The sequence below is a fragment of the Vidua macroura genome, chromosome 23, assembly GCF_024509145.1.
Source record: "Vidua macroura isolate BioBank_ID:100142 chromosome 23, ASM2450914v1, whole genome shotgun sequence".
NCBI lineage: Eukaryota > Metazoa > Chordata > Aves > Passeriformes > Viduidae > Vidua > Vidua macroura.
In genome coordinates, this window is record NC_071593.1 from 4,975,252 (window position 1) to 4,989,906 (window position 14,655).

A 14,655-nucleotide genomic window follows, 5' to 3' on the forward strand; every position below is an offset into this window, starting at 1 on the left:
TTGGTGTCGGTAAAATGAGTTTAATTTCTTGTAAGGCACCAGCTCCGAGCCGAGAGCTCAGAGCCTGAGGCTGGTGATGGGTTCTGGCTCACCCTTCAGAGCCTTTCCATCCTGGAGGATTTCCTTCTCCTTGCTGGCGATGCCGTGTGGCTGTCACTGCTGCTGAGCAGTGATGCCTTGCTGCCCTTTTTCTTCAGCATCTGCTGGAACTCCTGCCGCTCGTTAATGATTTTCTGAAAATCAGCGATATGTGAAGGGGTGGGGAGGCTGGGAGCAGCACTGCAAAGTGTTCTCTTACCTCAGCAGTCCCTTCCTGGCTGCTGGAAGCTGTCTGGAAGAGCCACATACCTGCATTGCCTCCAGCACCTCATCATCTGTGAGCTCGGCCTGGGGGTCCTGGCTGCCCTCCACGCAGAACGTAGCCTGGATTATTTTGTTTCGAAACCTTTCAAACTTTGGATAAAAGAGAAGAGCAGGTGTGTTCAGTCTTCATGTGCAATTCCTTGGCATTTGCATGGATTTACAGAGACTGTGCTGTCAGGCTTGGGCAAAGGACTGGTGAATGATGATGTGGAAAGTGTTTATGTGAAACGACAGGCGGTTTGGGCTTCACTGAAAGTGCTGTGGTAATTATGTGGGTCTAGGTGGAATCTTCCCCCGGCACCAGGCACGTCTGCCTGCAGGAGATGACTTCAGGGTGGTTCTTGTTACCTTGGGTCTGGAAGGATGTTAGAAATCTGGTGATGTAACTGATCTGAACTCATGTTTCTCAAAATTTTCTGGTATTTGAGGTCTGTTTTCTTTATAAGTGGTACAAGAGCTGCCCGCTCTACAGCTAGGGAGCAAATGGATTGAGATTCCCAAGTGTGTCCCAAGAGGGAGACAGGGCTCTGAGGTGAAAGAGGCCATGCTTACCTTGCTGCTGATGAGCTCCAGTGCCACTCTGGTTTGCAGCTCTGTGTGCTGCAGTTCCTCAACCTGGCTCTGGATCTCCTTCTGGGCCTGTTTCTGCCTCAGGAGGTGGAGGCGGGTGGTCACAAGCTCAGCCTGCTGCTGGCTGATTGTCCCCTGTAACTCACTGATGAGCTTGTTCTGCTCAGCCAGCTGGGATTCCTGTTTTGTAACAACCTGAGCAGATACAGAAATCCAGCTGTCACTGGGGAGAAGAAAGTGAGCAAGTTTGGCCTCATTTTCCCACTATTTGGTCCAAATGCTTCCTGGGCAGAATCTAGGGACTAACAACCTCACCAGTACTGGTAGCTGTTATTATTTGGTGTTTTCTCTAAAACACCAGTTTGGATTGAGTAGGGGTTTTATATGCCAAACTCCACCAGCCCTAAAACCAGCCCAGTGAAGCGGCAAACACCAGACTTTTCTGTAGAGGCTTTGCACAAATTCACCTGTTTAAGGTTGCGGTTCTCCTCCTCCATCATCACCACCGCTTCTTTCTGCCTCTGTTCTTCTGTCAGGCTGCAAAACTGAAAGGAGAATATTTTACACTTCAGTTTCACAGCTACATGTGTCACTCCTGCCTATGAGAGAGGGACATGTAGGAAAAATCCCAAATTGCCAGCTGGTGTGTCTGCTGCTAGCCATGGCCACCATGCTCTTGGGCCGTACCTTGTCAGACACAGCTTGGAGCTGGACTTCTCGCTCTCTGAGCTGCTTCTGCAGCAATTCCTTTTCAGATCTGATTCTCCGAAGCTTGGATTCTTGGATCTCCATCTGTCTTTGCAAGGAAGAGATGGCACCTGTAAAGTGGGAGAGTACTCTGTTAGCAAAGCAAATCCCTGCTGAACACTGTGGCTGCTTTTGTCAGGTGAGCATAAGCAAAGCCACTGTGGGAACAGTCTGGGAACAGACTTGGGTCACATTAATGCTGCAGTCTCAGTGATTCTGGGTGATAATGTGGTTTGTGGTGCTTTGCTGGGATGTGGGTTTGTACAGCCTGGAGAAGAAAAGGTGGTTTCACTTCAGGGTGACCTAATTGTGGCCTTCCAGTACCACAAGGAACTGACAAGAAAGAGCGAGAAAGGACAAGGGGGAATGGCTTCACACCGATAGAGAGCAGGGTTAGATTGGATATATGGAAAAAATTCTTCCCTGTGAGGGTGGGGAGGCCCTGGCACAGGTTTTCCAGAGCAGCTGTGGCTGCTCCATCCCTGGAAGTGTCCAAGGCCAGGCTGGATGGGGCTGGGAGCAAACTGGGATAGTGGAAGGTGTCCCTACCCATGGCATGGGGTGGGATTGGGTGATTTTTAAGGCCCCTCCAACCCAAACCATTCTGTTATTCCATGTGAACTAAACAACCCGACTCTGAGGTGGGCACTGCTCTGAGGACCCGCAGAGTGGGCGCCTCGAGCCCCGCTTGGCTGCTGTGCTCAGCGCTTTCTCTGCTGGGTTTTCTCATGTCCTTCACTTCCACGGGGAGAAAGAAAGTGTTTTCAAAACACTTTCAGCCTGTGAGCGACACCCTCTAATGTTTCCAAGGTGAAAGGAGCCGAACTGAATGAGACCTAGGCAGGTAAAGGTGTGCTCTGGGCACCTCCCGCGGTACCTATGGCCATGTTGTGGTCATCCTTGGCTTTCCGCAGCTCCTGCCGGAGCTGTCCCATGGTTTCGGTGAGCGCTGGTCCCTGCAAGCCATCGGCTTCCATGGCCCGGGGCTGGGGCTGGGGCCGGGGCCTCTCCCGGCGCCGCGGGGATCGGAGCGGCGCCGCTGCCGGGCAACGGCGTGAGGCGGGCGGGCCTTCCGCTTCCGAGTCAGCGGGGCCGGGCCATGGGGCGGAGGAGGAAGACGCTGCACGACTACGCGGCCGAGTTCTCGGAGCTGTCGGTGCGGCGGGAGCCGGCGGGGCCGAGCGCGCCGGGCCCGGCCGGCGCCGTGGAGACGCTGTTCTGCACGCCGTGCCAGCTGCCCCTCAGGGTGCGCCGCGACCGCATCCTGGAGCACCTCAGCTCGGGCCGCCACTGCCGCAACCGCCGCCTGCTCCGGCAGCTCGGGCTGCGCGCCCCGGGGCTCCGGTGAGGCACCCACCGCTGCTCGGGCTCACCCGGCCTTTCCCTGCCTCACCCGCCCCGTCTCGGGCTCATCCCGCCCTTCCCTGCCTCACCCGCCCCGTCTCAGTCTCACCCGCCCCCAGAACAGTGTCCCCAGCTGGACCAGTGTCCATCCCCCTGTGCCGGGCACTGCTGAGGCCCTTTGAGTGCCGTGTCTAGTTCTGTCCCTCACTACAAGAGAGGCTCAGTGTTTCCACAGAAGGGCATGGAGCTGGGCAAGGGGCTGCGGAGTCAGTCCTATGAGGAGTGGCTGAGGGAGCTGAGGGTGGCACTTAATGCTGTGGTTTAATTAACAAGGAGGTGTCAGTCAAAGGTTTGCCCTGATGATCTTGGAGGTCTTAATGATTTTTTAATTATCTGTCTCACCTGACCCCACTCAGGACCACATCCTCAGATGTATCGTGGCATTCTTGGGGTGTTCTTACGCAGGGTGTTCTCAAGAGTTGGATTCGATGATCCTTGTGGGTCCCTTCCAGCTCAGGATATTCTCTGATCCTCTGGTCTCTGTCTCCTCAGCTCTGCAGGTCCTGAGTCCAGCGTGAGCCTGAGCCTGCCCCTGCCACTCGACGTGCCCTCCCTGCTCTCCCATCCCTCCTTCCTCATCGCCACTGGATCCAGCACTGGCTACAGCATGGTCCCCTCCCCGCCCTCCTACCACAAGCTGCTGTTTCCCCACCACCCCATCCCCGCCACGCACAGGGACGACCCAACACCCTCCATCTCCAGCCACCCCTCACCGCTGGCCACCTTCCACACCAGGGCTGCACCTCTTGGCCAAAGTGGGCCCGCACCTGATGCCTCCAACAGCCCGACACCCCCCTCATGTCATGGTGGCAGCGGCGTCGGCCTCGTGCTCTTCGGCGCAGGGCTCGTGAGCAAAGCCTTGTTGCAAAGCCTGGTGGAGGAAGCAGGCTGCTGCCTGCTGTACGTGGTGGAGGATCAGCCGGAGGAGGTGGAACGTGCCTTCGGTGCCGAGGTCCCGGCTGGCACCAGGGTGCTGCAGCAGCAGGATGCCACCATCGCACTCGGTGATCCGCGGTACTGATGGCCACCAGCTCCCGGGTGTGGCTCTGCTCAGGGCGAGGGTTTCCAGCCAAGCCTTGCCTTCCCCTCTGGGAAACTCTGTAGCAGCCCCAGATTGTGCCTCTGGCCATCCTTGTGGGAGTGGGGGACCCTTTTGTCACCTACCCATGAGTCCTTCAGGAGTCTGAGAAGCTTAACTGGAGTTGCCTACCCAGATTAATGGAAACTTGGAGGTGTTCAGTTACAGGCAGTTTGGTTAAGAAGTAAAAAAAGACCTGTTTTCCTCTATTCCCACAGAGCAATAATAAATGACACCTTCCCTGTTGCCTGCCAGTTTCCCTGTCTCAGAGCAGTCAGCTGAGTTTGGTGGCTCTTGGAGCTCTGAGATAAGCGAGGGTTGGTCTAAATAGGGAGGATTGTGGCATTTTGCTTTACAGTTGAACTGAACAACTGTAATATCACTAAAGTGCTGTTGCTGTCAGGTCTAAAATATAATAGGAGCAAAAGGCAGAGCTTTTAGGAAAGGTAGATTTGATACTAGAAAGTAAAGAATCACAGGTAGCTAAGAACTACCACACAAATACTTTGGATTTCTCTGTGTGTGTTAACTGACAGGATTTACATCCTTTTTAAAGGAAACCTTTAAAAGAGTTTCTCCTTGAAGATGCAGGAAAAGCAGTGCAATTCCTTTGTGTCACTTGTGATTTTAACCTATGTATGTCACTCTATATTTCATCTTCGAAGCAAGCACCAAGTTCCTTCTATAACCCAGCTGGCTCTTCCAGAGCAATGTGGCTTTAGTTTTTTTTAACTGTAATCAAATAGAGCTTTTGAGCATTGTTTGATCTAGTGAAAACCTTATCCTTACTGAAGATCTTTCTTGATTCCTGCAGAGTCTCTGGAGCCATTATTTGTTCCCCACCTGACGAAGCCCCTGAGATGGTAAGAGATGCCTTACGAGCAGGTGAGAGGAGCAGCTGCACATTCAGCTTTTCCCTGTGCCCACTGATGTGCAGTTGTGAGTGTGTTTGTGTTTCAGCAGCAGCCCTGGAGCTGTACAGGCTCTCAAATTGTGTAATTAAAGTGACTGAGATCCCTGCTGATGTTAATGGCTGGACACCAGTCACCAGTGGGGTTTGTGCTATGCTGGTCCCAGTATGACTGGGCAGTGTCTCATCCTAAAATCCCACCAGGACTCACAGGAAAGCTGTCACCAAAACAGTCCCACTCCTGGGATCTGGGACAGCTGAAACCACAGCAGGCAGGCAGACGGGGATAAATGCCATCAAAACCACAAATGTAACGAGCTGTGTACATTACTGCAAGATCAAGGTGTTTTGTGCAGCTGTGTCTCCCCTGAGCCCCGTGTGTGTCCTGTTTTGCACAGGTAAAGGTGTGTTCTGCGAGGGGCTGCCCAGCTTGGACAGACAGACAGCAGAAGCCTGTTTTGATGAGGCCGACAGGTGTGGGAGGCCACTCGTGTGTGGGTTCTACAAGTAAGACCAGCAGTTTTCCTGTGATTTATTCTTGATAAAATCACATGTCTGGAAGCAGCACTGATTCCTCAGGCCTTCCTGCCTTTGTCCTCAAATCAGCTTGGTTTCACCTCATTCCTTGTTTCCCTTGGAAGGCGCTTTGACCCAGCCCTGCGGTTCCTGTACAAGAAGGTGCGGCACAGCCGGGCGCTGGGCAGGATCCACCGGATATCGACCATCAGCAGCCTCTATCCTGCAGCCTCTGTGAGCCTGCTGAGAGCCTCAGGTACCCATCAGCTTCCTGCTGAAGAGTCTGGGCTTCACTCAGAGTCATGGAATGGTTTGGGTGGGAAAGGATATTTAAGCTCATCTGTTCCACCCCCTGCCATGGGCAGAGACACCTTAACCAGACCAGGCTGATCCAAAACCTGTCCTGGAAATGTCTCTGTGTTCTGTGGGAATTCCCCTGAATTTGTATAGCCTTAAGATCCATGGGGAAGAGTGTTTTTTGAGGAGTGTTTTCTTTACCAAACTTAATTTTTGTACATTTTTTGTTCCTTTAGTTTTTTCATTGTGGGGGCTTTTTATACCATCTCTGTGCAGTTCAGAAATGTAAATTGGCTGTGGGTTTCAATACGGAGACGTTAATGCCCAGTTTTGGTTCTTCCAGGTGGAATTTTTTACAACGCTGCCGTGCACGACATAGATATTATCAGTTTGTTGTTGGGAGAGAGTGTGCCAGATACAATATTTTCCCTGGGCCATGCCTTCTGTGCAGGTAAGAATGCGTCTCTTGATGGTTTATTTGGTACCTCTGGACTTCAGGGTTAAAACTGGGAAGAAAGAAGGAACAAGAGCATTATAGCCATGACAATTGTTCCATCATGGAGCAGCTGAACAAACAGGCTGGTGGAACAGAAGGGCAGGTTCCTTGGGGCTATTTGGTGAAGATCTCTGAATCTGGTGAATCTCCTGATGTGAAGCAGTTGCAGTGGAGTTATCATTGAACATGACTCTGCAGGACACCAGGTTTGGAACCAGAGTGCAGAAAATACTGAGCTAAGGCTTGAGCTCACAAGAACGTCAATGAAATGTTCATTCTCTGCTTTCTCTGGCCCTTCCCTGTGGATCCCAGCACAAAGCTCTGGGTCACGTTGGGCTGATGTGCACACTTTGGGTTACCACACTCATTTAAATGAACTATAAAAGGTGGAAGCTGCCATTTTTGAAATGGAAATGCAGAGTTTTAATTAAGGTAATTGCAGCAGCTGCCAAGCTTGGCTGGCTGGGGTGAGGAGGGGCAGGATACAATGCTCTCTTCCATGGCACACGTTGAAATGCAGCAAACAAGAGCCCTCCAGGAGGGTTCTGTACCCTCTGCCTCGCTCCAGCAACGTGCTGGAAGTTGCCTGATCCTGGAAGCACAAGTGGGTGCCCTCCTCAGGGAGCTGCAGACTGGGAAGGTGGAGTTGGGCCTGGGGCTGTGTGTTCCTGGAGAACTGCCTGTGTTCCATCAGGAATGCTGATGGAGCAGCTGGAGTGCTGTCACCAGTGTGTCCTGTGGGAAGGTGTCAGGAAGCCAGTGTCGCCTCACGAAGGAAGAGCAGCAGTTTGTAGCTGTAGAATGTGCTGGTTTGCTGTTCCTGGGGTGAGCCAGGCCTGTTTTGTCCCCAGACATGGGCTGCCTGAGGGACGTGGACACGGTCACCATCAGCATGAAGTTCCCCAGTGGAGCCATTGTCACTCTGGACGTCAGCCAGCACTGCACCAGGAGCTGTGACCAGCGGCTGGAGGTGGGGTCCTGCTGCTCAGTCAAGTGTGTTTTGACTCCACAGCCCAGCACAATTTTTCTCCTCTGGGTGTGCCTGCAGGACATTTCCCAAAACCCCTCTGTTGCAGAATGATTGAGGTTGGAAAAGACCTCCAGGCTCATCGAATCCAACCTGTCACCAATCCCCACCTTGTCACCCAGAGCAGAGCTTTAAGTGCCACATCTGTTTGTTGTGCTGTTGCCTCAGCAGCAGTGGCTTCTTGTCCTTTTTACAATCTATAATCCACTTTCTCTTTTCTCACCCAAATTTTCGCTCTGTCCCATGCATTATGTGGTGGTAAGAGCTGCATGAATCATACCAGAGCAGGAGCTGGTGTCAGCTCTCCTGAGGCTGAAATTGAGCAGATTTCCTTTGTCCTTTCCGGGGTGGTCTCAGCTGTGTAGCAGGAGTCCAGCATATGAAAGGGGAAGAAAAGTGTAAATTCCTACAGTAATGAATAATTACAGCTATCAGGGCTGGTCTTGGGGAGGAATTTCTGTTAAGCACTTATAAAAGGGGCTTTGCTCAGGTGAGGTATCACACAAGTGGAAGCCACTGTACTGCAGCAGATCCATGGTGTTTCTGTTGTGTCTGAACCATACCAGGGCTGGGGCAGGTGTGATTCCTCATTTCACAACCTACTTTTGTCTTGGTTTTACAAACGAGGGCTTCTCTAGCCTGGCCAGGTGTGTGAGATTGAAAGTATGATAATTTTTAAATGTTCTTTCTTCCCTGTTGTGCTCCTTCCCTCAGGTTCACGGGTCTCAAGGGACATTAAGGGTGGACAACCAGAACCCCCTGGGCATCACAGAGCATGGGACTTCTGTGTCCATCTGTCCTCAAACCCAAGCTGAGCGCTACAGAGATGCGTACAGGGAGCTCTTCCGGCACTTCCTGAGAACGCTGAAAGGTGGGACAAGGCTTAAATTGATGGCTGGTGTTGCTTTGGATTGGTTTTGCTGGGGGATGCACTGTGTCAGGTCATGGTAGGGGATGATGATCTGAAACTCTGTGCTGGGAAGAAATGAGAGTTGGGAGGGGAAATTGCCTTGGACCTTACTGTCCTTTGTGATGAAAGCAGCTGTTTGTGACAGCTAAGAGATCATAAGCTGGAGTCCTGGCTGCCCAGAAGGGATAAAAATCACAGAATCATGGAGTGGCTTGGGTAGGAAAAGGTTTTGAAGATCACCTAGTCCAAGCTATTTTTGTTCAGCAGTATTTCAGTTCTTGTGGCTGCATTGGCAAGGCAGGAAGAGGGGCTGAAATGTTTTAAGTCCTGCAGTGCCAGGAACTGCTGTGGTGGGATCTGTGCTCACAGGGGACCCCACAGGCTTCATCCAGTACTTTGTTTCTGTCCCACAGGCCAGGAGCCCCCCGTGGTCACCAAGGAGCAGTTCCTCTGGACGATCCAGGTCGCTGCAGCAGCTGAGCAGTCGTGGAGGAACAGATCTGCCGTGGACTTGCACAGCGGTGCCACAGATCCAGCTGGAGTCAAGGCTGAGCTCATGTGACAGCCACTCCCACCCAGTGCCCCAACAGAAGCCTGGATGGAGGTTTTGGTGGTCCCACTGGGAGTGCCCAGCAGACAGAGGCACTTCTGAACCAGGAGCATTTGGTGCTGGGGCAGTGCAGGGTTCCTGCCATGTCAGCCAGAGCCTGCTAGAAATTCCGTGTGGTTTCATCCAGGTGGCTTTTCCTCCTGGAGGGTGCTGCTGGCCATGGAGCAGTTTTCCTGGGAGGAGAGTGATGCTCCTTGGGCCAGGCAGGGTGGTGTAGGACCACCAATAGCTGGGATGAGGGAGAAGTCTCCCCTTGGAGAGGGAACAGCCACTGCCTGCCTGGAGGAGAAGTCACAAGCAGGAGCCTTCCCAGCAGTGCCACAAGGAAGGTGATGTAATGCTCATAAACCACAGGAGCATCTGTCTGTGAGTATGCTTAGATTGGATATATGGAAGAAATTCTTCCCTTTGAGGGTGGTGAGGGGCTGAAATGGATTTCCCAGGGAAGCTGTGGCTGCCCCATCCCTGGAAGTGTTCAAGGCCAGGTTGGACAGGGCTTGGAGCAACCTGGGGTAGTGGAAGGTGTCCCTGCCCAGGGCAGGGGGTGGGACTGGATGAGCTTTAAGGTTCCTTCCAAACAAACCTGTCTGGGATTCCATGATCCTGTTTGGGACACAGACCCCAACAGAAGGCAGAGCTACAGGCCAGTCAGTGTCTGCCAGGAGCTTTGGACCTTTGTCATGTGTGCAGCAGGTGTGTGGCTCTGACTGTTCCTGTCTGGCTGTCACATGCCAGTTTTCAAGATATTTTTAAACTTTTTTTTTTTTGTATTTTTATTGAATTAAAACAACATTCTTGACTTCTTCCATTTCAAGGCATTAGTTTATAAACTTCTTGCAAGAACCTTTAGTTCAATCAATTTCCAATTCCAATATTGTGGAATATATACTCCTAACACTAGAAATAGTGGTGAAATTTGTGTTCCTTTTGGGAAATTGTTTTTAACAGTGTAATTTTTCAAGCTCAGAAAAACTGTGTCTTAATGTTTGTTCTCCGTTCCATTCACTATTTTTTAGCCATTTACTGAGAAAAAAAAGTTTTATGTGTCCAGAAGCTGGTTTTTGCCTCTCTGTACTCGCTGTAGCAGATTAGTACACAATAGTGGGGTTCTTTTTTTGTTTCAGTAGCTTCAGGCCCTTTGAGGTCTTACAGTTGAAGGTTTACTCTGGGTTAAGAGGCTGCTTTCTGTCCAGTTTTAATTTCCAGATGCAGGAATTCCCACATGTGCTTTTATTGTGTTACAAAAAAAACCCCGAAAAACAAAAAAACTCAACAACAACAACAAAAAAAAAAACAAAAAAAAAAACAAAAAAAAAACAAAAAAAAAAAACAACAAGCCAAAACAAAACAAAAGAGAAACCACAGCTATAAAAATAACACATTTTCCAAAGATAACATTACAAAAAATACAATTCCTACCACGGAGTGATCCATTAATACTGCTGGGAACAGCCCCGGGAACGCTGGAAATGTGAGTGGCTGTTGCAAAAGCTTTAAAGCATTAAAGTGCTTTACTGAGCCATTTCCTGGGGACACAGATTCACTGTCAGCCATGCCAGGGGAGTTCCCAGCCCCAAAGACTCCCAATCCCTGTGGTGAGAGGTGGGATGGCCTCGGGGATGGTGACTGCACCTGCAGCTCACCAGTACCCGAGGGAGAGGAGGGACAAGAGGCAACAACCCAACAACCAGTGTGTGCTGAAGGCTCAGAGCTGCTGTGGGACACCCAGACAGGCCCTTGGAGGAGCATCCCATGCCCAGGGCTGTGAGTGCAGCACATCCAGTGGTCACACTGCTGCACCCCTTGGAGCAGCCACTGCCTGCCTGGAGGGGAAGTCACATCTCATGTGAACTCTGGTGGGACTTGAGCTCTTTTGCTCTTGCTTAGAGGCTCCAGGGCTTTAGGAAGAATATCCAGCCCCTTCCTCAGTCTGGGGATGATGGGAAGCAGGTGCAGGGCTGCCTTTGGAGGCTTCCAGAGGGAGAGTGCAGCAGTGGGAATGTGCTGGGCAGCATCACCTCTGTGCAGGTTCTCTCAGGCTGCCCAAAATCTCAAGTGACCCAGGGTTGAGGGGGCAGATGCAGAAGCTCCCTGCCCTCCCTCCCACAGCGACAGCTTCTGTGACTTCCAGTGCCTTTCCAAGACCTGTTGTGGGACATTGCCTTCCCAAATGTGTAGGGAATAAACATTCAAGGAGGGAACACTCCTATTTGTGCCCTTGCTTTCTTTGAAGGCTTTTTTTCCCTGTCGGAATCAACAGAGAAATTGCAGCTGGAGAAAATTATGAGGAACAGAAGAGAATTGGGCAGCCAGTCCATGCCATGCTCCAAAAGGATGGAATTTACACCATGACATTCCAGCTTGTCAGGTCTGACCTGTCAACAAAACTCCCCAAGGGAGCAGGGAAGGATCATCCAGACCTCTGACTTCCCAGGACAATCACTCCCTCCTCCACAACTGCATGCAAGAGATTCAGAGGAGGGAAAAAACTGAGTTTTGAATAGATAAGGCTGGAGACAGGATTCTCTGCATGTTTACGTGCTACAACATGGAATTTACTTGACACTCCGGTGTCTCAGGAGTCAGTATCAATTTTTATAGCTTACATGAAAATAAATCTTTCTCTCTCCTTACAGCACAATGAGTTTACTGTATGTACATTCTGTTTATATACACCAACCTTTAAGTACAAGGACACATTGGTAATGACAAACAGGGTCTTTCTGGCTCTACAGAGGGCTGAGGGAAGGGGTGCGTTTGGCAGTCCATGGAAAAGCTGGACATGGCTTCACACCAGTCCCTGGCAATGCCTGCACAACTCAGGGCTGAGTCTGCTGCAGTGACAAAGCCCTCTCAGTCTGGGACACCACGGAGAACACGGACGGTGAGCAGGGGTGAGAAAAATGTGCTGTCCTTACACCGCTGGATGCAGGGATGCTCCAGGAAAACACAAATCACACAGTGCCTCCTGTGCCATGGGCAGGCAGAAATCCTGCTCTGGCTGCTGAGCTGGCTCGGCTGCCCTCCTCCTTTCCTTCCTCCTCCTCCTCACTTCCAGTCTCCTCCCCAGGCAGGCGCCTCCTGCCTGGCTCAGGGCCTGCAGTTCCCCTGGATAACAAAATTAAACTTCTCCAGGTGCCCAAGGCTGCAAATACATTTTGAGGGGGGGGTGGTTTATCACCCCGCCGGCATCTCGCTGCCACCTCTGGAGCCCCTCAGTTGATCTCTCCCTCCGTGAACTCCTCCTTTATGGACTGTTTGCGGGATTTGCAGTCCGGGAGGTCGAAGCCGAAGTCGGCCCAGTCGTCGGCCGCGCCGCGGTTGGGGATGGTGATGGTGTGGCGCACGCGGAAGTGCACGGCCTCCATCACCCGCTGCCGCTGCAGCTCGCCCGAGCTGCCGATGGAGATGGTGGAGGCGTTGCTGCTGGAGCGGATCAGCTGCTGGGCCCCGTAGTCGTGGCTCTGCTTGAGCTCCTGCAGACCCCGCCAGATGATCATGCGGTACTGCTCCGGGATCTTCAGTGCTGCGAGATCCTGCAAGGACAACACCGCTGAGGCACGGCCGGCAGAGATGGGACTGTTCCAGCAGGAGAGAGCCCCAGGTCATGCTTTTGGGGGGACACATGGGTGCAATGCCCAACAGAGCAGAGCTGGACCTCCCGCCATGGCCATGGTGCATCGTCCCCTGGGTTATTTCTTGTTCGTAACCCAGTTACTCAACTGCAGCTTTGCAGGTTGGAGACTTTTTGTTGTTGTTTTGGGGGGGGGTTTCACATCAGACTGATGTGGAAATGGGAGGGGAGGAAGGGATCATTCCCCTTGAGCACAGGTTGTAGAGCAGCATGTGGAGCATCCTTGTGGCTGTGCACTTGGGATGGCCTCTGCTCTGGTCCTGGCCCAGGAGGCTGGAGCAGCACCAGCCTCGAGCACTCGGGTGGGTGACAGCAGGAGAGGTGGGTGACCTCAGACTGGGGATGTGTGCCAGGACACACACCAGCACAGGGGGGAGCTGCCAGGGATCCATGTTAATGCCAACACAGAGACTCACAGGAGCGTTAACTGGAGCAGACAGCAAGTATGCAATTAGTAGCTACAAACGCCGACTCAGACACACAGCTCTGCCCTGACACAAGTTTTGGCCATTCCTAAACGTTCCTGTGGACAGCTGACAGGCAGTTATGGAGTTAGTTCAGCAAATGGTCCAAAAACCAGGCTCAGGTTACACAACTGGCCCCAGCCACCAGTGACAAATCATCATCTCTGCTGCGGGGTGTTGTAGCTGCCAGGTAGAGACACTGCTACACCTGCCTGGGGCAAAATGAGGTCAAAACAGGGTTGGGCAGGAGCTCTGTCTCAGTCAAAACACCAGCTCGGGGATTTACAGGGTTTTCCACGGCTCAAAGGACTCGGGATTGTTTTTTGTTTTTCTTTTTTTTGTTCCTGTGATGGGCTGGGGAACAGCTCCGGTGCCACCCCTGGTACCAGCACCAGAGTGTGGCAGCAGCAGAGGCTGATGCTCTGAGCACACACAGGTATTTCCAGCATACCCTCCATGCTTTTTCTGATAGCTTTTGCCTGACCTGACTATTTCATTCCAGACTTCAGCCTCTTTCATTCTAAAGATTAACAGGGGAAGAGGTGAGACTAGATTAAACCTCCCTGAGCTGCAGTGAGGTGTCCCTGCTGGCTACAAGGGATATGGGGTGTTTCACTGAGCACCTCAGCTGTGTTCTCTGTGTTAGGTGGAAAATCTCCCTGAGCTCTGGCCCGGGGATCTTTGATCTCTGTTGTTTCTGAGAGTCTGGAGGAAGCAGTTGAGACTGGTTGTGGTTTTTTGGTACTGGTTGTGATTTTTACCAAGGCCTGAGCAATAGCTATCTCCAAAGGATCATCAAGGGGGCAGGAATGACAGGCATCAATCCTGGGAACACATTCTGTGTGAGGGGTTGGGGCACAGGTTTCCCTTCCTCCAAAACACTTTTGGTTTTGCTTTTCAGACCAACAGCTGTGGGAAACAAGTGGTAAGAACAGATCTCCCCAAAGCATTTACCTCTATGGATAGGTTCTGCAGGTGGTAAATATTCTGTAACCCTTGTGAGGTGAAATAGTCGATGCAGTTTGGACACCCCAATCCTGTTAAAAAACTGCAGAGAGAGTTTGGAAAATAAAGTGGCATTAAGTTCTCATGAACAACAGCTGTGTCCCATCTCTGTGGGACAGACCATGTCAGGTGGGGGATGTGGAGAGCTCCATGGGTGCCCCACTGGCACAAAAGTCAAAGCACAGTGTGGGGTTGTCTTCATTCCTAAAACTACAGATGTTTTTCTCCTGATTGTCTGAGATTTTGGCTCAGGAACTCATATAATATGAGGGAGCTCAAGCTACTGGGGAGAGGGCTCAGGGCATGCCCCGGGCCCTGCCCTGTGTGGATGCTGGCCCAAGGTCTGTCAAAACATTTGTGGTCTTTTTAAAGGCCAAAACCTGCAGAGGTTTGAATTAAATTAATTAATTAAAATTAATTAATTTAATTTAAAACCTGCAGAGCTGTTAATGCATTTCTGATTGAAATAAGCCACATGGACCTATTTCCAGGTGTTGCTGTAAGGGGAAGGGGGAAGTTCATAAAGCTACATGCCATTGGACAGGTAGGACAAGACCCTCTTTAGGATGTACTTAACTTTTAGTTGCTCAGGGATGGATTCCCAGGGAGGTGTATGAGGGCAGT

General features: G+C 51.6%; 3 protein-coding genes across 8 annotated transcripts in view; 1 reads left to right on the forward strand and 2 right to left on the reverse strand.

Annotated features, from left to right (window-relative positions):
- CCDC27 (coiled-coil domain containing 27) lies at nucleotides 1-2,776 on the reverse strand. Its single transcript, XM_053997274.1, has 6 exons — nucleotides 2,558-2,776; nucleotides 1,621-1,751; nucleotides 1,401-1,478; nucleotides 916-1,128; nucleotides 349-453; nucleotides 1-233 (listed from the first exon to the last, which is right to left on the reverse strand). Exons 1-6 carry the CDS (start codon nucleotides 2,655-2,657, stop codon nucleotides 96-98), a joined length of 765 nt encoding a protein of 254 aa, XP_053853249.1. The 5' UTR covers nucleotides 2,658-2,776; the 3' UTR covers nucleotides 1-95.
- LOC128818178 (myo-inositol 2-dehydrogenase-like) lies at nucleotides 2,776-11,559 on the forward strand. Of its 2 annotated transcripts, XR_008440402.1 has the most exons (10): nucleotides 2,776-3,024; nucleotides 3,577-4,098; nucleotides 4,977-5,047; nucleotides 5,471-5,579; nucleotides 5,714-5,844; nucleotides 6,229-6,336; nucleotides 7,233-7,351; nucleotides 8,123-8,279; nucleotides 8,732-9,294; nucleotides 11,189-11,559. XR_008440402.1 is itself a non-coding variant. In XM_053997270.1 (9 exons), exons 1-9 carry the CDS (start codon nucleotides 2,780-2,782, stop codon nucleotides 8,878-8,880), a joined length of 1,611 nt encoding a protein of 536 aa, XP_053853245.1. In that variant the 5' UTR covers nucleotides 2,776-2,779; the 3' UTR covers nucleotides 8,881-10,207. The 2 variants fall into 2 exon arrangements, 1 of the variants encoding a protein (XP_053853245.1); XM_053997270.1 differs by lacking the exon at nucleotides 11,189-11,559 and having other exon boundaries at nucleotides 8,732-10,207.
- TP73 (tumor protein p73) overlaps nucleotides 11,452-14,655 on the reverse strand; it is a 23,229-nt gene continuing 20,025 nt past the window's right edge. For 3 of the 5 annotated variants that reach the window (XM_053997267.1, XM_053997264.1, XM_053997265.1), the window contains 2 exons: nucleotides 13,981-14,074; nucleotides 11,452-12,464 (listed from right to left, as the gene is read on the reverse strand). In XM_053997267.1, coding sequence (XP_053853242.1) covers nucleotides 12,144-12,464; nucleotides 13,981-14,074 — 415 coding nt within the window. In that variant the 3' untranslated portion in view covers nucleotides 11,452-12,143. The remainder of the gene's footprint in view (nucleotides 12,465-13,980; nucleotides 14,075-14,655) is intronic. The other 2 variants (XM_053997266.1, XM_053997268.1) reach the window with 2 other exon arrangements.

Excerpts from the sequence above, each read along its gene's own strand:
- LOC128818178 (XM_053997270.1), top strand. The coding sequence starts at position 2,780 with ATGGGGCGGAGGAGGAAGACGCTGCACGACTACGCGGCCGAGTTCTCG. Across the intron at positions 5,048-5,470 it reads AAGAGATGCCTTACGAGCAG|GTAAAGGTGTGTTCTGCGAG; the intron begins GTGAGAGGAGCA and ends TGTTTTGCACAG. Across the intron at positions 5,580-5,713 it reads CTCGTGTGTGGGTTCTACAA|GCGCTTTGACCCAGCCCTGC; the intron begins GTAAGACCAGCA and ends TTCCCTTGGAAG.
- CCDC27 (XM_053997274.1), bottom strand. The coding sequence starts at position 2,657 with ATGGAAGCCGATGGCTTGCAGGGACCAGCGCTCACCGAAACCATGGGA. Across the intron at positions 1,129-1,400 it reads AGAACCGCAACCTTAAACAG|GTTGTTACAAAACAGGAATC; the intron begins GTGAATTTGTGC and ends GTATCTGCTCAG. Across the intron at positions 454-915 it reads TGGAGCTCATCAGCAGCAAG|TTTGAAAGGTTTCGAAACAA; the intron begins GTAAGCATGGCC and ends TTTTATCCAAAG.